At 35.2% G+C, this 26,207-nt stretch overlaps 1 protein-coding gene across 4 annotated transcripts in view; it reads left to right on the plus strand.

Annotated features, from left to right (window-relative positions):
- Nucleotides 1-26,207, plus strand: part of PDE1A (phosphodiesterase 1A) — a 323,710-nt gene that overhangs the window by 81,499 nt on the left and 216,004 nt on the right. For 2 of the 4 annotated variants that reach the window (XM_047084615.1, XM_047084616.1), the window contains exon 1: nucleotides 5,857-5,909. The exons of the other annotated variants lie outside the window; for them this stretch is intronic. In XM_047084615.1, coding sequence (XP_046940571.1) covers nucleotides 5,857-5,909 — 53 coding nt within the window. Of the gene's footprint in view, nucleotides 1-5,856; nucleotides 5,910-26,207 lie in introns of those variants that run through there. 4 annotated transcript variants of the gene reach the window in all.

The following is a 26,207-nucleotide window of genomic DNA, read 5'->3' on the forward strand; positions in this document are numbered from 1 at the left end:
ATCTGCCATGAGCCTGCCATGCCCATAGTGAGGAGTCAGGGAATCCCACACAGGAAACAAAAGGTTAACAACCTCCACAGAGATCCAGCTGAAGGATGTAATTGACACTTGAGGATCCTGCACCACCAGTGAAGGCTGAGATTGGGTTCAGTCAGAAGGGGAAGACCATAGTTCCCAGATTGAACCACCCGAGAAAAATAGCCATAGATTCCAACAGTAGATATTTTCAGAGAACCAAGTGACCAGACAGACAAGGGACATTGTCACGGAGACCAGAGAAAACAAAGGGGAACAGGGGATTGCAGGTTTGCGTTTGAGGCCACCTTTTTCTGATGCTACAGTCATAGAAACACACCTCCCTATAAGGCCTCCTTGAATACCTCCTTGAAGGAAAACAGTGGGTTGGAGAAAATATGAAAGACTGAACATTTAGCAGATATTACTGGGTTTTTAGAAAAAGAATGTACAAGAGGATGATGAGATAGCATTAGTAGGCACTTGGTTCATGTTCCATTCATTCAACAAATAACCACTGAATGTCTCTTACATTTCCTGCACAAGGACTACAGCAGACACTAATCCCTTTCTTCCTGTACATTACATTCCAGTGACAGTGGTTCCAAAGTGAAGCTGTAGAAAAAAAGGAAACAGCTTAATTAGAACAACTAGAGACACTACAATTTATTTTCACATTTGAATAGTAGTGTGTTATATTTTTTAAAGTGCTTAAAATTTTTTTTAATGTTTGTTTATTTTTGAGAGAGAGAGAGAAACAGAATGCAAGCAGGGGAGGGACAGAGAGAGGGAGACACAGAATCCTAAGTAGACTTCAGGCTTCAAGCTGTCAGCTGTCAGCTGACACAGAGCTCGAACTCAGGGACCGTGAGATCATGACCTGAGCCAAAGTCTGACGCTTAACCTACTGAGGCACCCAGGTGCCCCAGTAGTGTGTTATATTTTTAAACCTACAACTATGGGGATGAAAAAGTATTCTGGTGATATGCATTGTCTCACTGGGGGTAAGAAAAGCTAAAAATCACTATAGAGCTTATTCTTGTTTGGACACCAAGTTTAAATAACTTGACATGTTATCACAGGGTCAATCATAGAGTCAGAAAGATTTAGAGCTGGAAAGGATCTTTGAAATCATAAGGCCCAACTTCATAGTTTGATGGCTAAGGAAACAGATATACAGGGAGTTGAGAAAAATCACTGCTAGACCTAGGGTGAAAATATATGTTCCTTGACATTAGTCCAGGGCTCTTTGTAATAGAACAGTGCTTCCATTTGAATTTTAGGAGAACATATTCATTGAGCCCTCTCTAGGGCTTGCTTTTGCAAGTATTGGGAACACCTGGGCAATGCAATGATATTTCAATAGGGTAGAGGATTAGGAGAATAGACACTCATTAGAGTGGCCGGTTCCTCCTTCTCTTTCTCAATAGAATACGAAATATAGCCCAGAAAGAATATGAAAGATAGCCCAGAAAAAACCCAAGCAACCTGAGTGGCAGAGTCCCCACCAAGTGACAACCTACTCAGCAGGGGTAAGCTTGGGCTCAAGAAGGAGACATCTGAGTTCAAATTCCAACTCTACCACCTATGAACTAGCTTTGTAATCAGTTGTAAAAACTTGTAGCAGGAAATTTATTATAAAATATGAGTAAAATGCTGAAGGTTGCAAATGAATTACCTTAAAAGGATACATTAAACTTAGGGTTATCTCTAAATGATACCAGTCTTGTGCACTTACACACAAAAGTTTTTTGCCCAGTTCTAAAGGGGTAGAGTTATGGTTGGCACATTGAGAATAGTTTCCGTTCTATTATCTCATGGTACAGTTGACCAAGTGGTGTTTCACTTTATAGATTCCATATTTATATGTTGAAGGAAAATTATGGCAGTGCCTACATTTTCCTTTTTTTGTTTTCATCAAAATTTAAGTACTTTTCTGATAGAGTATCATATTCACATATCTTTCATGTATGATGTGTCAAAAATAAATAGGACTGAGAACTACTGAACTAAAGATTAGGTATAGGAGACATTCCGATCACACACAGGGCTAGTGCTCACCTGGAGGGAAAGCAGAGAGGCAAGAGTGAAAGAATCATTTTTTTTTATTTAAGTGATATTACATGTATATAGTGATAAAATCTAAAATGCCATTTGATCCTTTCTGTCTTGCATTTCTTTCTCACTTCTCCACTTAATTTAAAACTCACTTAACTATATAACTTACAATATTGCATTTAACAAACTCTGTAAGAAAAAAGTACACTTTGTTTCAGGTTGATATTTGATTAGACTTATATGGTAAAGTGATAACCTGTAGATACATTCATATTCCAGTTCTTGGGCTGCCATTAGTATTACATAATTTTTCTATCATTGCATGCTTTTTGGCACTTACATATAACAAACAGAGCTATAGAACAGGCTATTACTATAGAACAGACAATTACAATGAAAAAAAAAACTGTGCTGACAGTGCAGAGCCTGCTTGGGATTCTTTTTCTCTGCCTCTCTCTCTGCCCCTCCCCTGCTCGCATGCTCTGTCTCTCAATAAATAAATAAATAAATAAATAAATAAATAAATAAACAAACATTAAAAAAATAAGGGAAAGTAAATCTTACTTATTTTCCAAGATGCTTAACACAAAATACCATGACACATTTCATATTCACTTGTTTGGGAAAGTCATGGAGCTAATCTGTTTTTTGTCACACACCATGGCTTATGTTGGATACATTGGTGTGTTTCAGCAGAACATTTTAACAAATTAACTTAAGGAATATTTATTAAACACCTGTTATGACAGTCTGTAACAGTGCTGAGTGGGGGAAATTGTGTGTGTGAGAGAGACAGAGTGAGCACACGTGAGAGCAGGAGGTGTGGGTGAAAGTGTTAGGCAAGGTCACACTGAAAGAGAGTTTACCATAACAGGAAAAATATAAACAACATTTCTGATCCTTACCCCCAGGGAAAAAATATTCATAATAAGTTGTATTTGGTTTATTTTATAGGAGAGTTGACCTGGTTATTGATATAATAAATTTTAGTATTTTATTATTTAAATATAACTATAATTGTGTCCATTTGAGGAATATAATTTGTAATTTGAGCAACAACAGTGGAGTCCTTTTATCTTATTGAATACTACATTAGAGTTGAATAACTTAATAAAGCAAACTTTTCTCCCAGTGTTAAATTTAAATGCTCTTTGATAGAAAGTTTACAAAAATATTTAAGAAATACATATTTTTCTTTGTGTCCAGTGAATATTTAACTTACCAATATTTTCTCATGGCTCTTTAGGTTTTTATATTGGGTTTAAATAATGGCACTTGATATAAATGGGAAGCTGAGCTTTCTACCTTAATAGCTAAAGAGCAAAAAGAATATAAACTTAATGTGGAGCAAAAATATTATTTTCCTATAATTAATTTAACAACAGTCAGATTCTGCAGTTGATAATTAAACCTTTGAGCCTCAAGTTAGATTTCATACTTGGCTTGTCCTTTGAGCTGTCCCTTGGCTGGCTGTTTCCTAGTATTTGTGGTGAGTTCCTTCATCATGTAAATGAAAAAATCATTTCACCTTTCTAATTCAAAAGTAGACAAAAGGAAAATTAATTTTAAAAGTTGATGAGCTTACTATTCTCTTGGGTTGGCCCTCAGGAGTATTTATGCTAAATTAATAGTATTATAAATAAACCATGAGTACAGAAATTGTCTGCTACCCATAAATACAAAAATCCTTCCAGAAGACCTGCGTAGCATGTTATTTCTTATGTGCCTTCCTATACAAAGAAAGCCAAGGCACATGGTTATAATAATGCATTTATTCCAAAGGTCTGCATATTAGTTTGCATATAGATGGTCTCCAGATTTAACTGCAGTATCACACACATGTGAATTTATGATTGGATGCTTATTGATGGTGAAGGGAACATTGATTTAGATGTCTTTAAGTAAATATGTAATATCCACAGAGATACATACAATATAAAATTATCTTTTTATTTAGGATTTCTTTACTTATAACTTTACATATAAGCATATATTTTTGGAGTACTAGGCATCATAACTTCTTTGCTAGATCCTTCGCAAGAAGCAAACTAATCATATTTATAGATAGCATGATACCACCATTAAAGCTGGAAAGGAACATAGAATTCAATTAATATAGCAACTTCATAAGTACAAAAACTTGGGCTCAGATAGGTCAAGAATTTTTCCAACAATGGCTCACATTTTCATGATAAAACTAGGACCAGAACCCATTTATTATTTTTAGCTCAATTCTGTCTCAGATTGACATCATCAGAAAGATGAAAAAAAAAAAAGTACGTGTTAGAAATGTGCTCCATGTAATCAGTGATTTCTTTCTTTGTAACTCTCTTATTTGTCTTTCCTTTGAGAGAACAAAAACAAAACGAAACAAAAAAATACCTCTTGCTCCCGCTGAAGGTATTTAGAAAGTGCTAAGAATTTCAGATCGCGACCATATAGGTCATAAACTCCTTTGTGTCATTTGACCCTTATTTGATGATTCAACTAGAGGCACGAGTGTTTCTCAGTTTCCCCTGCCTTTTATTACATGTGCTTTTTAAAAACATTTTAATCATGGTTTATTTTATTACATACCAAACTTCTGGCCTGGAATCTCATGACACTATTGATTGAGAAGGAATTTTGTTAGTAATTCAGATATAGAAATGTCTCCAAAATACACTATATTAAAATGTGAGGGTTCATCCTATCTGTGACTAGAACAGGAGTTCCTGCAGTATGAGTCTAAGGCTTCCAAGTAAAACAATTTTTAATGTCATTTATTTTCGGCCGTTTACAACTTCTCTCTAATACCTACATTTCTTTCTTTTTATTTTTAAAATTCAAATTTGATCACATAGTAAAAACAAAACAAAACAAAAACCACCTTAGGTTCCCAGGGAGTTTAGGGGCCTTAAAAAAGTGTGTGTGTATTTGTGTGCATGTGTTTTCATATGTTTTTTTCAGTGTCCCCACTTAGTTGGAAAGCTACTCTGGGTACAGACATCTGGGCACATTGTCACTGATAGAATTGAGCAATTTTTGTTTTTCTAACTCTCGTAGCTCTGGCCAGCTTCACATGGGCTTCTATCAGTTGAAATTGTAACTTTGACTTCAGCCAAGTGTAGGTTATTGGGCTATGAGTGCCAAAAATCACGAGCGGTCTCCACACTTCAAAGTGTGAATAAAAGCAATATTGTAAAATAATTATAATCGTTTGAAGCAGAGCCAGTCACACAGTCTGAGCCCATCTTCTTTCATTAATTTGTATACAGTTCTTATTTTAACAGAACAAACTTCCAGAGGGTACTCACATGGGACTGCTGAACCAGCTGTACAACTTTTATTTTGAAGAAAAAAGTTGAGCCTCAGATCAGGCAGTTTTAAAGACAGGGAGGGACTTAGCTTTCCAGAGCTTGACCAGCATGTGGAAGGACTGCTCTCTTGGCTGCACTAACTCAGGGCGCTCCTACCTGGGTGCCACTAGAGTAGGAAGTTGTCTGTTTGTTTCCTTCTGTTCCCGAGGGTCCTGTGTGCTTCTCCTGCCTGTATCAACGTGACTGTCGGTGGTTTTTGCACACCCTGCTCTGTGGGGGAGTGCCCCAACGTGCCTGTCTTATGTGGCCTCTATGGACACACTGCTCAGCTGGCAGAGAGCAGGGAAGTTTTCTCCCAGCACCCAAAAAGAGAAAGAGGAAACTACTTTTTCCTTCTGGGCTCCTTGCAGCAGAATAGACTTCTACATTGCCTCCCTGGATTTCTGGAGTGGTTTCCAGGAAGAAGTTAAACTTTTACCTTTAAATGGATGACCATGTCACAATCAGGAAGAAACATCTCCAAAGACCCATCTTTAGGTAAGTAATGCTACACCCCAGTTGGCTCCAGGGTTGTCAGGAAAAATAATTTCTCTTCTTCATCCTTAACTTGGGAATTCTGGCACTAAGTTACAGCAAAGCAGTACAGTGTGTCTAACGTTTAACTTCATGCATACCCAAGGAGTCCTTTTATTTTCTATTTTCTGAAACTCTGTGCACAAACTGTTATCAACTCCTCAAAATTTATTTAAAAAACATATTAGCTATTCAAGCGCATGAATGACATAGCACTGGAAAAACTTCTACAACATTATGCAATCCGTTGCTATTTCTAATGGTTGCACAGCCCTCTAAGTTGGAAATACTGTGCTTGGTTATTTCAACTAATTGCACTCAGAGATAGTGTTTTAGTGCAGCAAATGCTATACCTTTTTGCAGTAACGTGGGAAGACAAATTTGAACTTGATGGCTACTATACTAAAGTGTACATTTTACACCTAGTTCAGGAGTGTCTTCTGCAGTTTAGGAAACAATAGGGCAACAGGAAAAATTTTATACTGTGGTGAAATTTGTGGGCAGAAAATATGTAGATACAGTGTAACAGATTGAGCTAAGGTTTTATTTTGGGGGGAGACTCACTCTCTAGAGAGCAGCAATTTCTTCACTGACTTCTTAACCCTTGATTCTTTAGTTATTTATTATGTACTTTAGAATTCAGAATTAGGAATTTAAAAAAAAATAAAGAAGATAGAAATTCAACACAGTTTCTGCCTCTTAAGACAGAAGATTTTAAAAAAAGAAGTTAATTATTTATCAATGTTGTACTTCCTCCAAAATAATATCCGAACCAGAGCAGAGATACTACATGTTAGTAAAACTAAATGTTAAAGTCAAGTTACAGTCACTGGTTGTTGATCTAGAATTAATTACAGGATAATAGAAGTTTATGGATGGAATTCCTGGCATTCTGTGATTGTCACATAATGCGTAAGAGTGGGCCTTAAGGCACATATTTTATGCATTTATTAAAGCATTATTATAGTATTATTAGTAGCAACAGTATACTTTTGTAAAGCTTAAAAAATGCTAGCTCAAATCTCTTTTACAGCCTTCTCTTGAAGATAAATGATATTTGAATATGTATGTGTGGATTTAATATAATCTATGTCTACACAAATATACATTTGTACATTGTATGCACTGATGGCAATAAGTCACCAAAAATCCAAACTGACCCTCAGAATTTGAATCCACCTGCCATATTTTCTGAAAAAAAATCTCTCAGTGTTATGTAATTAATATCTATTTTCTCCCAAGTGCATGTGTGACTTCAAAAGATCTGACAGTAGTATGGATAATTCCAAACTCAACTCTACTGAGGCACCATTAAAAGAAGGCACCTGCAGAAATTCAGGAAGGCAAGATTATGTTGGATAAAGTCAAATCCACTTAGCCAGTATCTTTATTATGTTACCCCATCAGGAAGCTGTTGCGATTGAAGCAGGTGGTACTTCACCACTGGTTATGGCGAGCCCATATCCCCTCGTGCTGAATTCTGTGCTTAGGTGCCACTCACAGGAGATGGCAACTCATCTGTGCTTCTGTTCTTTTTCATATAAAGATGTTGAGATTCTTTACCCGAATAATTAGAATACAATTTGCTAAATTCAAATGATTGCTTCATGATCCTGGTGACTTAGAAGAGAAAACATAGCTGCCAGAGAGGACCTCCTTTCACTCAGTCAACTGTTTCAATAAGTGCAGAAATGGTTGCTGACTGAAAACAGGGTAAGGCCAGATGTCAGGCCGGAATTGATTGGTCAATTGGCACACTGACAGCTGGCTTTGCTTTTCTCAGGATATGATTGTCATGAGGGAAACGGGAGGTGGAGAGTACCTTAATAAAGCATTCAAATGACTAGATATAATTCCCCAGAGAAATTTGTTGGATATTCTTCAGTAAAACACAGCATTGGCTTTCTGATAGCGAGTTGTACTTTTGAGCAAGTTAGGAAGTGGTTTAAGATTGTTTTTGGCATTTGATGTCCTTATCCCATGCCCCACTTCATTTTCCTTGTTGGCCTCGTTTCTCAGGTCCCTTGTCTCCTTGGGCTATTACTGAACCGTCCACCTCTCACATCGAGATATCTTTCTCAAGTCTGCTTTTTTGGTCAGATCCATGTACTAGACCTTTCCTTCTCAATATGTACTTCTTTGTACCCTACTTCCTAAGGAATTTGCATACTGGTTCTCAATCCACTTGATAAGCAAATTAGTGCTTACCTTTTATATGTGCTAGACTCTTTTATATGTGTTAGTTATAAGTTTAACAGAAATTTTGTGAAAATAATATTTTGACTTTATAAACACTTCATTTAGAATTTTAGTTATTAAAGGAGATCAGTCTGGGATTTTTTGGGGAAATATCTGACATATTGACACCATTCAAAATTTTATATACAGACTACTTTCTTCTTCAGTTGAACCCACAGCTTTTTTGTTTGCTTGTTTGTTTTGAGAAAGAGAGACAGTGCGAGTGGGGGAAAGGCAGAGAAAGGGGGAGAGAGAGAGAATCCCAAGTAGGCTCCACACTAACAGTGTGGGCTTAAACCCAGGAACTGTGAGATCATGATCTGAGCTGAAGTCAGACGCTTAACTCACTAAGCACCCCAGAATCCACAGCCTTAATTCAATTCACCTGACCTTCTCTGATTGATTATAAGTGTCTAGATCTGGCTGACTGCACTGGGAAGGTCAGACATGATAACGAAACACAAATTGTAACTGCCTTCACATGACATGTCATCTAGCATACACCTAGGTAACTATGGCACAGGCAGATGATGGGTGCCAAAAAGGAGGTGACAATGTCCTGAAAAATTATAATAAGACAGCTTTCAATGATGACTAATTCTGACACCTTAGTGAATTGATAGAGAATAGCAATATTTTATTTTTTAATTTAATTTTTGAGACTGAATGAACATGAATTTTTAATTAACATAATCTCCCTAAATTTCAGACAGGAAAAGTCATCCAAATGTAAAAAAGTTAGTTGAGAGGTGTCAGAGCAGATGATAGATGTTGAAATTCCATGGCTGGATATGTTACTGGGGAGACTGGGAGAAATCTTACATATTATTTAGATTTTGCCTCTAAGAATGTGTCTCCTGCAATGGTGATTCTGCTGAATCGTCTCACCTAGTTAAGTTAGCAAATCTATGTTTTAAAAGTATTTTGTGGAAATTTTAGATATATATTTTCACACCAGGTCTGTGAGGCAAGGAACAAAGGAAAAGTTTATTTTATGGCCAAGGTGGGTTTATGGGATCTCTTTTATGCATATCATGTGGAACTTGGGATCAGTGAGACTGACCACTCAGCCCTGAGAATATATAGATGGTGCATCTCAAACACACTTTGTGGTTCTGCCTGTAGACGTTCCTGTAGCTCAGAAACTACAGAAAAGTAATGATTCTTCCTTTCCTCAAGAGAAATTCTTTAGATTTTATAATTTTCCAGGAAGGAAATACTATCACAGACTGTATATTAATGTCTTTTAAATATGCATCACAAAGTTTGTTCCTCAGTACTTAGCAAATAAAATTATACAGAACCTTAAAATCCAAGATGTGAATAAACACTTGACATTAAAGGCATCCCACAGAGAAAGAAACATTGTATTAGACTTTAAAAAAAACCTCTTTTTCTGTGTTACCATTGAGTTTTATCTCTGGTAATAATAATTTATTTCTTTATATAAATAGATTAGTCAATTTCTAATATATTTCAAATCAATTACCTTTATATAACTCCAGCAAAACAGTTGCTGAAGATTCTTCCATCTTATTGCATATTCGTATTGCTTAGTGAACTTTCTATATTCTCATGGGATAAATAAACATTTAACGTTTATATCAAGAAAAATCTGTTTCTCCTAATAAAATTGCATCAGTGAGAACATTTCTTATATAAATCCATTACCATGAAGTCTAAGTCTGGGTTTTTGTTATTATCATCTCCTACTCGATTTGATATTTTATTTTATCAAATTCTATTATATGTGTATTGTTTTCCATTTATTGCTTCAAATTTTTTCTTAAAGTAGGTAGGCAAAAAATGAATTAAACAAATAAATTGAATTGAAACTTTTCTTACATGTTAAGCCTTATTTAGTATTCTTTGAAACTAACAACCTATTGAACCGCTTCAGTGTTCAAAATGGATGCTGTTTTTGTGGTGACTTTCCATTAGAAGTAGCACCAAAATGCCACAAACAAAATATGCAAATAATTGTTCATCAGCCCTAGATTTGAGAACTGGTCTATGCATCCAGTATCTGAGACATTAAAGTGCAAGTCAGATTTCTGCCAGGGCCTGAGACTAATGAAAATTGTGTTGAGATCTTCACAGCATTTAGAACATGCTGTTTCTTCTCTTTATGCCTTTTCAAAATTCTTATTTTTACAAGTATCTGTTAGCAGAGGAATTCTGAGTGTGCTTTTGGCAGGCGTATTCTCTTCACATAGAGATGGAGAAAGCAGAAAGATGAAATAAGAAAGGCCAGGAAAAGAAAGACAGATCCTAATGTTCTTTGTGGACCTAATGGGGATGGTTAGTACCTATTGATATATCTGATTTCTAATTTCAAGGTTGTGATCTATGCTTTATAGAGGAATAGCATAAAATATCTGTTACATATTTAAAATGCTACACCTTTTGGAGTGTAATCATTTTTATGTTTCCACTTTTTTTTTGAGAAAGAATGTGTGCGAGTGTGCACATGAGTGGGGGAGGGGCAGAAGAGAGGGAGAGAGGGTCTCAAACAGGCTCCACACCCAGCATGGAGCCAGAGGCCAGGCTCCATCTCACCCCCTGAGGTCATGACCTGAGCCGAAACCAAGAGTCAGATGCTTAACCAGCTGAGCCACTGAAGCACCTCTATTTCCATGTTTAAGTTCAGTGCATGAACATCAGTGTTACAGCAAAACCAGAAGTTGCTAATACGCAAGGGATACACTGCATTTCAGATTTTTACATGTTGACATGGCAGAATACCTGACTGACTGCAGATTTACGGTAGTTTTCTAGGTAAAATGTTTGGATAGTATTAAGTTATTCAGACATTGTGAACCCATTCCCCTCGGTGTTTTGGGAACAACAAAAAACCTGAACAGATATAAAATACCAAAGCACTCTAAAATTTAAAGTAATTGTCATACATTGTTGGACATTGGGATTTTTTCTCATTAATATTTAAGTATTTATAATATTCTGTAATTTAATCCTCTTTTTAACACCTTCCTCTCACTGGAAACACATACTTTAGACAGGAATATATTTAGTACAAGTCATCAGAGTGAAAAATAATTACATAGAATAAAACTAAGTACGAGCTGATGAAGTAGTATAATGTGTTAAATACCTTTTTTATGGAATGAATTTTCTCAAAGGAAGAAGTTCTATGTAAATCAAATCCAAAATATAATAAAATTCTGTATTTATGAAAATGTTTTAACATTTTTTGGCTCTAAAATAAAGGTGACTATGAATTTGTTTATTAAAAAAAGAGAAAAAGATGAATATACCCTCATGGTTACATAGTTACATGTTGGAAATTTAGTTTAATGGCTTTTCTTTTAAATAAGTGATGATTTTTATGTGACAGTTAATTGATAGAAAAAAATAATTATGTTTAAGTTATTCTCCCCTTGCTATGAAAGGAAAAATAGTTCTGGAAAATAGACATAGTGAAGTGAATTTACCATTTATGACACTATCAGGCACAACATTAGTTAATAGAAGAACAGTTATATTTTATAATAGACATGTTTATTAAAAATTAGTTTTTTATTGTTTACATCAGGATGTTATTGCTGCTGGTTAAAGGTCATTGCATGACTTATAAGGCAAGTAACAGACACAAGTTGATCTTTAAAATGGACTGACTACAAAGATAAAGCAAAACAACAAACAAATATGAGTGTAAGACATACGGTAATGTTTATCATGCAAGTTATCAGACATAACTCTGCCTTTTCTTTTTCTTCGGTTGTGATAACAATAGCTCTAATTTTTAAGTGGTCATCACCAGTAGATAAACCATAATTTGTTATACATTTTAAAGTCAGGCAATAAGTAATTTACTCCTGCTGGTATTACTTCCTCCATAATCAACACAAATTTAAGCTACCTCCAATAAACTTACCATCACCAGCAACAGCAGCAGCGGCAATAGCAGTAGCTATTAATGTTAATATTAAGAGCTGCTGTTTATTAAAATTTTAGTGTATTTATTTATTTATTTATTTATTTTAATGTTTATTTATTTTTGAGAGAGAGAGAGAGAGACAGAGTGCAAGCAGGGGAGGGGCAGAGAGAGAGAGGAAGACACAGAATCCGAAGCAGGCTCAAGGCTCAGAGCTGTCAGTACAGAGCCCAACGGGAGGCTTGAACCCACTAACTGTGAGATCATGACCTGAACCAAAGTTGGACACTTAACCAACTGAGCCATCCAGGTGCCCCTAGTGTATTTTTAATAAAGTTTACAGGTATATAATCTTCAGAGCAATTCCTTAAAGAAGTAGTAAATCCACAATTTATAATTTGGGTATGGATCCAGGAACAGAGAATAGATTAAAACACAACAAAGTTTCTCTCTCTCAGGAACTACACAAATTTTGTTTGTTAACCTAGGGAAGTTTGGTGATAGTTGTGTTTATCTTAGACATTGTGTTCATGATTTAGAAATAGCTTTTCAAAGATTTGTAATGCTTGAAATAAGAAAATAAAGGTTATGCAGGTTAAATGATATACTAGATAATTTAATGGTTTTGGAAAATTTTATATTTGGAATAATCAGTCTATTACATATAGTGTTTAGGTTAAAAGCAATGAAAAATCATAGTAATAAGATTAAGGTGACCTATAGGATTATCAAAATTGAATAAGTTAAAGAGGTCTGCAGTATTTATAAACCCAGTCTCTTCAGTTCTGTGACTGGACATGACATAATTGTGATAGTTAGTTCTCATGGGAAAGCTTCCGTTTATTTATGTATTTGATTAAGGTCACTTGGCCATGAGCTCTGCTTGAGGAAAATCCAACATTTCCTGAACCAGAAATGCTGGAAGTGAATGCAGCAAGTCACAGTGCATTTGAAGAAGCAGATGATAAAACTTTGAGATTTGTCATCTTCATAACATCCCCAAACTGCTCCATTAAAGCCATATTTTTTTGTTATGGAGAAACACTAATTCTGAGATAAGTTGGTAACCATTTGTAGTCACTCCAGCCTTTAGCATCATAAGATATTATTTTTAGGAGAGTTGTTTGTTAAGACAGGTATTAAAATACTATGTATTTATTAACCTGTTGTTTACAGGCATTGAAAGTCAAGGACTTTTATTATGAAAATCACCACTTCAGCTTTAAAAATATTAATATTTAATTTGACATTTTCAAGGATCAAAGAGCTTGGAACAAATTGTTTGGAGACCAAGTAATGAAAAACAGCATGTCAGTATCTTTAATGTACAAATGTGGCAATTTTTTGATCCTAATTGAGGAAGGAAAGGAAAATCCTACTAGGTCAAAGTCATTTTTGAGTTATATAATTCAATCAAAATTTGGATGAAAGTAGAGAAATGTGACAATCTGGGACCACCTGTTTGTTAGATATCTCCTCTAATGAAGATTCCAAATGGTTATAGCTATTCCAGTGATGATATTTTTGTGGATCAACATGAAAGAGAAAAAAGAGACTCTTGCAGATTTCTGTGCCCACTAATTATGCATATGCTGCTCAGTTCAGCTGCACCTAATTTTTTCTAACTCAGAGATCTCATGTCATTTTATCTGGATTTCTTTTACTGCACATATCGCTTCATCCCTATTATAATTACTTGAGTAAGGAGGTCAACCCTCCTAAAAAAAAACCTGTAAGATTTCTGAGGCTGTAATTAATATTGAATTCATCTTTGTATTTCCCATAAATTTTGGTGGAATGTGTGTGACAAATAAGCACTTGCATAGGCTTCAAAAAGAGACTAAGTCAGTATTGTGAATGTATGAAATAGGAGGTGTTGGGAACTATGGTAGATAGGAAATGAAAACATTTAGTTTCACATTTTTAAAAACAGTGAGTCTAAACAAAATCCAGCTACAGATTGCTAACTGGTGACCCTTGAAATGAATGAATGATAGAATTAATAATTTGTTTAGTTAGGTCTACATAATGGGGATTGCTCCATTTTCAGGGTGAATGATGGCCAGTAAGTCTTGGCTGAAAATTCTGGCAGCCATATCCAAGAGGATTGCTATAAGGATGGGTAGCTTGTTTCTTGTTTGTAATACTAATTGAGAATGAGAAAACCAATATACTCTCCAATGCACTATAATATACAGATTATAGAATCTGTATATAATTTTGTAGCATTCAAGGAAAAAATTAAGAAACAAACTTGTTGAATGAATAAAATGCGTTCGTGTTAGCCCCAACTTGAATTATTCCGGAATCAGCAAATTCAGTGCCTGTAGCCCATTCCATGAACAACCATAACTTGTTAGAAAGTACTTTCTTAAATGGGAATCTGTCTTTTGGTCAATATAAACTTTTTTTCTCTCTTAGTAGAACTGGACCAAGAAAGATCCAAACTCTTTCACGGGACAGTCTTTCAAATGCTGAAGACATTTGTATCAGTGATTGCTATTTATAAATCTTCCTAAAGCATAGGGGCTTAAAATGACATGAGTCTATAGATCAGCTGAGTGGTTCTGTGATCTCAATGGGCTTTCTTCTGCATCTGTAGCCAGATCATAGGTTTGCTGTGAACTGGCTGACCGAGGAGGACCTTGGGTTACATGACTTGAATTTCCTTCATGTATCTCACATATCTTTCTAGCAGACTAGCCTGGATATTTTTTTCGTAGTAACAACAGGAAACTATGGAGGAAACAGAAACTCACAAACATTTTTTCAAGGCTCTGATTGAGTCTGAATTGAGTCAGTTGTTCTGTCCCATTGTAAAAGTCAAAAAGTCACAGGGCCAAACCCAGAGTTGGTGTGGGACAATATTAGTAAAAAGAAACATATATAATGAGTCAATTAATGCAATTAATGCTCTCTGAAAATTCTTGTGTTTTTCCTGATTCTTCTTTCCTTTATTCCATCCATAGTCCATCTTCATTCAGACAGTTGAAAAGACAGCATATAATTTGAATTTTTATTTCATGTTGTTGAAGTTATCTGAGGATGGAAATATATATATATAATAAAATATAATTATATATATAATATATATAATAAATAATAAAATAAAAAAATATATAATAAAACAGTGAAGTTCTATTGACTCTCATGTGGTTGATAGGTCAAATATTTTTCACCTGACATCAGAGTTATAGTGTGCCTGAAATTCCTGGTTAAAAAAAGTTTTAAAAAGTTAAACATTAGGAAAGTTTCACTAATTGCTTAAAACATGAGCTATTATGCCCATGATGATGGCCCATATTTTCTCAGTTTCTTTTGGAGAATTAATTTTTACCAAGTGTCATGCTAACAGGCTTGAGACAATTAGTTATTTTAATACAAACTGAATATAATTAATTATATAATTTTGGGCAATCAATTCCAATTCCACGAAAACCATGACCTGGGATGGAGGGCTTGTAAATACTAAAATAAAATAATGCTTCCTTTTGCATTTGGATCATATTTGGTATTCATAATGCATATTCTCATCCATAATGCATATTCTCTAGGAACTTATGATTATTGTCTCTTAAAAATTATTTATTCTTTGTACTATAAAATCATGATATTATTTTCTATTACTGAACCCTTCCAAATACCACTATAATGAGTAAATGCTTTCATAAAAGCCAAATTACATAATTCCTCTTTTAAATCAGTGATTCACAAAACGGATCTGTTTGTTATTGACATTAGAATTGCAGCTTACAAAACAAAAACAAAACAAGCTTCTGAAACCTTAACTCAGATATTCTGCTTTAGTAGGTATGGGACTAGAAAGCTTTGATATGTGTGTTTCCACATGCTCTCCCATTTATGTTGATTCATAGCTAGATATGGGAGCCACTTTCCTTAATGATACAATTTACCTGAATAGGAATGGAGGAACAGAGTAGTTTGGACAACGTTTTGATAATTTTAGCATCATTATTGAAAATATAAGCCAAATTAGAACTTCTAGTTTTCATTAAAAAATGTTTATGGGTACAGGAGACCTATGAAAATGAAGGGGGTTATATTTCTCCTTTAAAAAACTTAAACCCTTTTTTAGAATCTACATAGGTTTATAAAGTACAGAGACAAACTACCATGAACTCCAAACCAATGGTTTTCAGCATTGCCTGTATCTTACAATCACTGGGGAATTTAAAAAAAAATCCTAATGCCCAGGTTGTATCTCAGACTTATTATATTAAAATCAGTGGGTGAGACCCAGGGATCAGTGTTTTTTATAATTCTTTAGATACCTTGAATGTCATAGCCAAGTTTGAGAACTACTGTCCCAAGGAGAAGCACATATGAAGTACTGAGACAGAGAGGGAGAAACATTTGATGATAAACATTGAAGGTTTGTATGATTTTGACAGGAAAGTGGAAGAAGAGAAGGATATTAATAAGGTGGTATAGCTTGAACAAAGCCAGGAGATTACAAAAGTTCATGAAGTGTTTGGGAGAATTTGGGGCATAAGGAGAACTCCTGATTAGCTAGCAGAGAGTTGAGGATGTGTGGCTTCAAGTGGTTAGCACTAGTGAGTCAAGGGCCATACTGCAGTCATTTTGTGAATATGTGCTGTCACCCATCTGGTTTGTTGTTAAAACTGACAAATTTGATGAATTGAACTCCTAAACTCCTGAGCTCAAGGAAGACCATTCCCCTGAGATACTCCAAACAGAAGCATAAAATAAGTTTGGGAAATACTGCCTGTCATACTCATTCTCCTGTTAGAAATTTACAAGTCATATTAGATATTTTTTTTTTGCAGTAAAACAAGTTTGCTTGGCCCAATATTTCCCCCAATTTATTCTATTTCTATATAATGCTTATTAATATCTACAGAAATTAGTGTTCCAAGGTACACATTTCAGTTTCTCTAAATTTTCCCCAAATATGTCTCCTTTATTTTTCTGAGATTCACTTTACTTTAGTTTTTTTTCATCCTTTACTTCTTTTATTTTGTTATCTGGAAGATAGTCTGACCCTAAGAAACTTATCTATAGTTAATATTTTTCATCTACTCTTAGGGAAACTGGGCAAACAAAGTTGCCTGGTTGAGAGAATAGTTAATGTTCTATTACATAACTGCAATGGTGTGAGTTTAAAAAAAGGAAGAAGAAATATTTTGAAAAGATTGAGAAATGATGAACAATATCATGTTATTGAAACAGCTGAGGGTAAATTAAGAAATAACAGATGGGAGTTATCTGTGGATTATCACACCCAGGTATCATGTACACACAAGTTTGGCAGCATTTTACCTAGCTCTGGTGCCTTTTTCTTCATTTCATCCCAAAGAGATTTCTTTTTAAAGCATTGCTTTTAAATTCACACTTAGTGAAAGCAGATGATTCAAAATCTGCAAATAATACCATTTTGAATAATGATGGCTTATGCTTATGTAGAATCCCATAAAAAGAGTTTTGGAAAACATTTTTTTATATCTTTTATACTAGATGTTCACACAATATTCTTATGAAGTAGAAAGAAAACTATATAGATCTCCATTTCATAGATGTTTTTAAAGCTCAAGGGGTCAAAACCAGCCAGAGGGAGACAGATTGAAGAGTACTGATAATAAGAACATACAGATTGGGGCGCCTGGGTGGCTCAGTCGGTTAAACGTCCGACTTCGGCTCAGGTCATGATCTCACGGTCCGTGAGTTCGAGCCCCGCGTCAGGCTCTGGGCTGATGGCTCAGAGCCTGGAGCCTGCTTCTGATTCTGTGTCTCCCTCTCTCTCTGACCCTCCCCCATTCATGCTCTGTCTCTCTCTGTCTCAAAAATAAATAAACATTAAAAAAATTAAAAAGAAAAGAACGAACAGATTGAGTGTGGCTCGCCATTACAGATTGCATCTTTATAAAAGATAGTGTTAGGACATCTTAATGTGTATGCCAGGCTGGCCATACTATCCTTCCTTGAGGTATAATCCATTCTCACTAACCAAGGAGATGATTTGAATCACCCTAAAAGTTATTTTGAGCTACTCAGAATTATTTCAGAGTCATTATATTCATGAAAATTTTCTCTTCCAGAGGTCGAGCAAAAAAAAAAAAAAACAAAAACAAAACAAACAACAACAACACCAACACAACCAACCAACCAACCAAACAAACAAAAACAATGAGCAAGCATACATTATCAAGTGTTCTCTGGGTCATATGATTTACTGTGATGACCATACAAACACCAACATAGATTTGACATGTCATATATGAGGCACTTATTAGGAATTTTAGGACATAAAATACTGTCTCCAGAAGGAGTAAAGAAAAGAGGAGGGAAAAGAAAGATAAAGTTCAGGCACTTGTTCTGAAAGTGTTTCTATACAGAAGAGATTTGTTGCTACCATAATATAAACAGCATTTTCTTAGGCAGTAGAAAGACCCTTTTAGGTGTTGAAGGGTGTGGCTTTTAGGTTGTGCAAGACTACAACTAGATTTCATTATGACTTTGTTATGATTTCATTAATAGACATGAATAAAATATAATTTCACAGTAGTCATCCTATCTTTCTTTTTAGGCTTTGCTTTCTGTAAATTTCCTAATACTCAAAATGCTTGAATATTACTGTTCAGATGGTATTCCATTTTATTTATTTTTTTAAAAAAAATTTAAAAATTTTTATTTATTTTTGAAAGAGAGAGAAACAGAGCATGAGTGGGGGAAGACCAGAGGGAGAGGGAGACACAGAATGCGAAGCAGTCTCCAGGATCTGAGCTGTCAGCACAGAGCCCTATGCGGGGCTTGAACTCACAAACTGTAAGATCATGACCTGAGCTGAAGTCGGACGCTCAACCAACTGAGCCACCCAGGTGTCCTGAGATGGTATTTCATTTTAATGTACTTCAGATCACTCAAGAGTGCCATAAAACTTCCATATTTTATTATTTTAAAATATTTTACTTTATTGTAATTTTTTTTGAAATATCATACTAAGAATCTATTTTCTAGAGGGAAATACAGTATAATGCCCTTAAGACTCTTTAGTCTCTCTCAAGAATCAAATATTAAAAAATTTTTTTAAGTTTTTTAAAATGTTTATTTATTTTTGAGAGAGAGAGAGAGAGAGAGAGAGAAAAAGCATGAGTGGGGGAGGGGTAGAGAGAGACACACACAGAATCTGAAGCAGGCTTCAGTCTCTGAGCTGTCAGCACAGAACCCAACACGGGGCTCGAACTCACCAACCATGAAATCATGACCTGAGCCAAAGTTGGAAGCTCAACCGACTGAGCCACCCAGGTGCCCAAGAATCAAATATTTAAGAAATCTTTACTAAATATTTTAATAAAGATATTTGTGGTACAGAGTGGCAAAGACAATTTATTTAAAATACATTCCATTTCTAGAGGAGATCCATTATATCTTGATATTTCCTTATTGAACAAATGGAAAACACTTTCTGACTGCATTCTGAAGAGCCAAACAGCTGTTATCAAATGACAATTGACCTAAATTTTATACAAAAGTACGTATTAATTCTGTATACCAGCTTTTATACAAACTTATATGGAAGTTGAGGTGCTAAAGTTACATAATTTTGATCAATATGTATAATCTGGATACTGCTCTGCTTTATCCTTCTAACAACATATTGTTTCCCTCTCTGTTATTAGTCCAGTTGCCAATTTAGCCTCATTTATCCATCTAATGGAGTCTAAAATGTACACTGTCTGCAGCTTCCATGTCCTCTCTGTAACTTTTCCAGTCCCTTGCAAAACCACCTCTTTTCATAATCTCAAGTATCTTCTCTGTTATGTGACTTCTAAATTTATATTTGCAGATCTCAACTCTATCCTGAGTGACAATTTACATCTCTTTCCATCTCTTAGGTCTACTGGAATGACTTCATGATACCTGATATTAATCCATCCCAAAGAGATTTATTATAACACATACTTCCTCTATAATAGTAAGTTCAGAAGAATATGTATGCTTGTCTCTCTAAACTTTGTCCCTTGCAGTGCTAGTGTCCCATGAGATTTAATAGTTTTACTCACACACACACACACATACACACACTAGTACGCAATTTCCCAGAACTTTATTATGTTTATGTTAAATGTAAATATTTAAGAGGAAGATAAGATATTTAGTGTGTCCTGAATTGACAGTGGAAAACCTCTTTGTGTTGAATATTTATAAACATATCAAAGTCTCCAGTAAACTGTTGCTTGAGAAATATTGCTTAGACAAACAGCCTAGCCTGTTTGCTTTGAGGCTCTTTGTTGATAGCTATTAGAGAAAGCATCAAATGTGTCCCTGCACTTCTACTCTTTTTGTCATTTCAACTTGAAATCTATTATTTTTGAAACCTCTTGAACTTACTGTCTTCCAAACAAAATGAATATCAAATTTATTCTAACCTGCTTTTAGAAAATTATGCTTCTCTCCTCTTTGTGCCTTTTCACTTCAAGGCCTTTTCCCCTCTTATCTAAAATTTTATATTTTTCAGATTAATCTTCTAATCTCCAGCCCTCCTTTCACAGTTCCTTGTTTCTAGAGTCATTAGATTAGCCCTTAGAGCTTTGTCATGGTTATGTAACTCCCTTCTTCCAAAATTTGCAGTGACCCTTCATTTTCAGCTAAGTGAAATATTGATTCTTCTGGCATTTGAAGCACTTTATACCTGCTCTGCATTTACCTCACCTCCTCCCTCCTTCCACAGATCCTACGTTACACTCATTCTGGATGATTCATTGTCCTCTTGGACCTGTCTCACGTTTCCCTCCCTGAGCCTGTGTCCATTCTGCTTCTTCTGGTTCAGTCCTTTCCCTACATGTCCTATCTAAACTTCTCTGTTCTTGTTCATGCTTCAAGACCGAATTCAAATACTACTATTGTCTTCAATAGAACAATGAACTGTTCCCTGATTCCTTCAGTGAAAAGAAGCTTCTCTTCTCTTGGGCTTTAGTGGTAGTAGGGTGTTTTTTTCTTTGTTTTGTTTTTTGTTTTGTTTTGGTTTGGTTTTGGTTTTGTGGTTGTATATTTGTGTTTTATGTAGCTCTGTATTCCTGAACATATTTGCCAGAAATTAATATGATAATTTATTATTTAGTGCATGTTCTATCTTCCCTTCTTAATATGAACTTATTGAAGATTGTCAAGTAAATAAATAAATGTAGAGGACAATTAATAGTTGATGAGTATACATATAATTTTTAAATTCTCTGTGTTTACTACATATCTTGCAAGTTTTGTTTTATGTTGTTAATGAAAGTGATATTATTATCCTCATGAAGTAGCATTTCATAAATGGAAATGCTTTGCACAGAATGACACAGGCCACATGAGCCCAGCTATATTATTCTATTATATAGCCATGTATTAATTGCATTACAATTCTTATATGTCCATTAGAGAGATATTCCTACATTCATATTTATATTGCTAATCATTATTGTTATAGTCGGAAATAGTATGAAGATATGGGCTTTCTTTAAAGTAAGTTGTACTCTAATAAAGGTTTATTCATAGTTTCAAACTGTGGTTGCATTTTAAAATAGTAAATTAGTTGAACTGTTCATCATAAGATTTTAATTTTTTTCACAAATTTATAAAGTATAAATTTAGAAACCATTCATTAGGAGATACCTTATGGAATTTCTACTCTGAAAATGAAAGAAGGCAGAAAAATTTATTCGTTGTTTTGAACTCTTTATGATGAAAATTATTGTTCTTATTATTGATTGTGATTTGGCTATTTAATGATCTGATTCAAAAGTCTCTATCATGAAGAGATACTGGGGCACCTGGGTGGCTCAGTTGGTTGAGCATCTGACTTCGGCTCAGGTCATGATCTCACGGCTTGTGAGTTCAAGCCCCGCATCGGGCTCTGTGTTGACAGCTTGGAGCCTGCTTCAGATTTTGTGTCTCCCTCTCTCTCTCTGCCCTTCCCCACTTGTGTTCTGTCTCTGTCTCTCTCTCTCAAAAATAAATGAACATTAAAAAAAATGAAGAGATACCATATTTAATTTATATTAATATTTTTACTGGTAGGCCATATGACACATATAATTTTAATAATTCTGACCACTGTAGTTAAATGAGATCATGAACTCTGGAGGATCATCAATATAAAGAGATTTTGACTTCCCCTGTCCCTATGGTATGCCCAGCGATCTTCCCATTAATTCTGTTGTCATGAATGGAAGGATAAAGGAAGATCTTCCATAGACCTATCACCAAATGAGAACATGGTAATTTCATAGCACCTGTAACTTCCATTTGAAATATTTATCATGATTTGTAGTTATACATTTACATTTATGATTTGCTTCATGTCTGTCTCTTCTACTGGAATGGAAGAAACAGAGACACAGACACAAACTTCAGAGACCCTTCTCTGGAGCAGAGCCAGGCAGTCTGGAGCAGAGCCAGGCAAGTCTCAGGTTCTGCCCTGGGGGATCCTGGAAAATTCGAGGTTGGCACCTGCCCCCCAGGCTTGGCCTCTATTCCGGTGTCCCAACATGCCTGCTTGAAGTCTGCTGCATGGTCATTCAGGATCTCTTCCTTGTGAGCACCTGTCATCAGTCTCTATTTCCTGCTTCTGGATAACATAGCCAAGGCCAGCATCTCAGCCCACTTGGGACACGATGGGATCATAGTTCATACTGGCTATGGCAGCCACCTCGTTGCCTCTGGTATAAAAGCCATGAACTTTAGCTCCTCCAGCTATCTCAGGATGATGATGTAATTGAAGCCTTTTTCATACCCTGTGGTCCTGGCAGGCAGACAGTACCATGTGAGCTGGGCAGAGTGGATGGGGTTTCATGGGGTCTGAGCCCTGACTCCACCTTGGACTTCCCACCCTGGAATGCGTGTTCTGGGTCTACAAAACTGGGATTGTGTTTGCACATGTTTGCATGTGTTTGCATATCCAGTGCAAGCACAGTGTCACCCAATTAAAAGGTGCTAGATAAGTATTTGTCCCCATGAATGAATAATGTCAGGACATTTTTTCTAAGAGGCTCTGGGTTTATCTTACTGGTTATCTAATTAAGGTTGAACCCAATATTTGAGATTAATCACTGAAGTCATTACTCCATCCAGGAGGAGGTTTCTAACAGATTATTCATGATCTAAGAGTGAACTTGGAGACAGATTTAGGAGATTCTTTAAGAAAGATGCTAGTTGAAGAAGGAGAAAAAGATTAGATTTTGAGAAAGAGAGGGTACAAAGGTAAGGGAGAAGGCTAAAGAAAGAAACAAGAGAAATGGTCAGTATTAGGAGGAGAGAGGAGAGTTAGGGAAGAATGGAGTTAGTCAACACAGAGTTGGAGAGGAGCAACTGACACTAACAAAAATGGAGCAAATCGGCCTTCTCTGGAGCCAGACTTGTGTCTGCTCATTCTCTAGCTGCTGAGACAAACTGCTTCTTTGTTCTGAGCTTCAGTTTCTCTCTGTGAGATAAGTGAATTTGCCTCTAGTGAATTTCACAACTCCTGAATTTTGTGAATAGTTTCTGTGAGAATGAGCAAAGGCCCTGGTGTTGATGATCTTGATAACATTTAAGTGAGACCTTTAGAAGAATGGAAGAAAGCAGGAGGCTGTGTAGTAATAAAGAGGGGACAGTGAGTGTAGGTCATTTATATAAGCAGTTTATAAGAAACTAGGTTGGTAGAAGGAAAGATAATACATGTTAATTTAAATGTATTTTAGGAAAAAAAAAAACCTGAACCTTCTATTTAGTCCAAAGCTTATCACAGGTAATTACTGCCAAAGGAATCTGAAATATTTAGGGGTCTGAAGCACATGGCAGATCCAGGGCCAAAGCTAAAGGATAGTCATAATAGTTAAATTTAATGAGCATGTAATACAGGAAAGTGCCTTTTCATTTGTTATTCACGTAGGTATGCCATGCTAGTATTTTTCAGAGTTGAGAAATTAAAAGTGAAGTTCAGCAGGGTTAGCTAACTTGTTTAAGGTCACATAGCTAGTAAGTAACAGAGCCAAGATTCAAATACACATCTGCCAAACTATAAAACCCATGCAAAGTTTAAGTACAATGTATTGTTTCAAATAGCTGGGAGTAAGAAATGGGGAAATGTAAGATGGGGGGAAGATTTGGGTTGCTATTGTTTTTTTATTGATAAATATTTTTAAAAAATAGTTATTTTTATGTAAATTGATTGACTAAATTCCATTGGCTAAAACCAGTGGTAATGCCAAATTTGGGGCAGTGGGGTGGTTCTCCTTGGGTGCAGGCACTATAAGCTGACATTTTCTATAGAGAATTAAAAAGCAGTAATAACCAATTAAAAGTCAGTCTGCTTTTTACTATCACCATGCGCCAGCAACTAATACAGCAATTAAACAGTATCAGTGATAAAATACTCCTCAAGTGTCCTATGCTGACTTAACTTCTATCGTTGTATATACACAATATTATATGTGTTTATATATATATACACTCGTATTATTATATATCTACATACATATCTTATATATGTATAGTATTTATAGTATGCATAAGTGTATACATATGTATTATAGATACATATATATTATTATTTGATAAACGCTGTGTTCTACAAGGGAGATCCTTTGGGGAAATCTCCAGTTATCCAATAGTCTCCTGGCACATGCAGACACAATACTTAACGTTTGTTTCAAGAGGAAGCAATCGGCCAAAGAACTAAGTTCTCTTTTTTGGTCATTGTGATATCGTTTATTTCACATATGCTGTTTAAAGTATATTGAAGAAAGCAAAAACTGCACTCAAATCAGACACAAATGATTTTGAACAATTTTAAACTTTGGAAAAGTTTACCAGGTATAATACAAATGTTTCCTGACTTTTCTAGTGAAGACATTTTAGTGGCAATTTTTCAACTGTAGTTGCATTTGAAAGCTTTTAGAATTGACCCAAAGAAACAATGACATGAATTGAACTTCATTTTGAAATATAATTCCATAAACCTTGCCAAAGTTATCTTTGATATTTTTTTCTATGTATTTTTATATCTGTTGCTTCATGTGAAGGAAACATTTTCAAAGTGCCCTTTGAATTACTCTGAGTGGAGATAGATGAACAAATCTGACAATGAATATGTGAAGAAGATAAATTTTGACAACATTGTTGAATGTATGCAGACATTAAGGCTCAAAACAGAGAATGCAATATTATTGATTACTTCAACAGAACACTGTGTAGATATACTTTTTTCTTTTTTATAAGCAAAATACTTAAATTAAAAATTAATCTGCTCTTTTTTCAAGTTTCTTTTTTTTAATGTTTACTTATTTATTTTTGAGAGAGACAGAGAGCACAAGTGGGGAAGGGGCATAGAGAGAGAGTGGGAGACACAGAATCTGAAGCAGGCTCCCGGCTCTGAGCTGTCAGGGCAGAGACTGATGTGGGGTTCGAACCCACGAACCGTGAGATCATGACCTGAGTCGAAGTGGGATGCTTAACCAACTGAGCCACCCAGGTGCCCCCTTTCTCAACTTTCTGACATATCTTTAATATTTATTTTATTAATTATATTTTTATACTGGCATACCAGCACAAATTCAGCTAGAGAAAATATTTACTGTCTATATTTATTTTCTAGCCATTATTATTATTTGTCTCATTTCAGGATTGTATCTGAGAATACTTTTTTCATATATAAGGGAAGTATTAAAAAATGATCCACTCTGGGTATCCAACATGCTAGGTATGACCCTGGCTAAAATTAAGGGTTATTTTAAAAATTCTTCTTGGATGATGGTGGGAAATAGCTTTTTATTTCTTGGTCTCCAACAGAGTTCTGAGCATAGCAGTTGATAATACATACTTATTGAATGAAAAGACACATGATAAATGAATAATAAACAACTGCTTAAAATAAGCCATGTTTGGTCTGCTAGCATTACTGGAAATCTACATTTTTACTGTGAATCTAAGAACCTAAAAATAATTTGACTGCTAATCAAAACTACTCCTTTAGGTTTTGGCTGAAAGATGAAAACTACTAAATAGTGCAGTAAACTTCAGAATGTTTTAATCCCCTAAAAAATCCCCTAAAAATACTCTGTAAAAGATTTTGAAATTTCGGGCCTGGTTTGACTTTTTGGTTTTTTTTTCATATAATACGGGAGTGA

The sequence above is a fragment of the Lynx rufus genome, unplaced genomic scaffold (assembly GCF_022079265.1).
Source record: "Lynx rufus isolate CCGP_SWC_20201006 ecotype Redwood Valley unplaced genomic scaffold, mLynRuf1.p SCAF_2, whole genome shotgun sequence".
Classification (NCBI taxonomy): domain Eukaryota; kingdom Metazoa; phylum Chordata; class Mammalia; order Carnivora; family Felidae; genus Lynx; species Lynx rufus.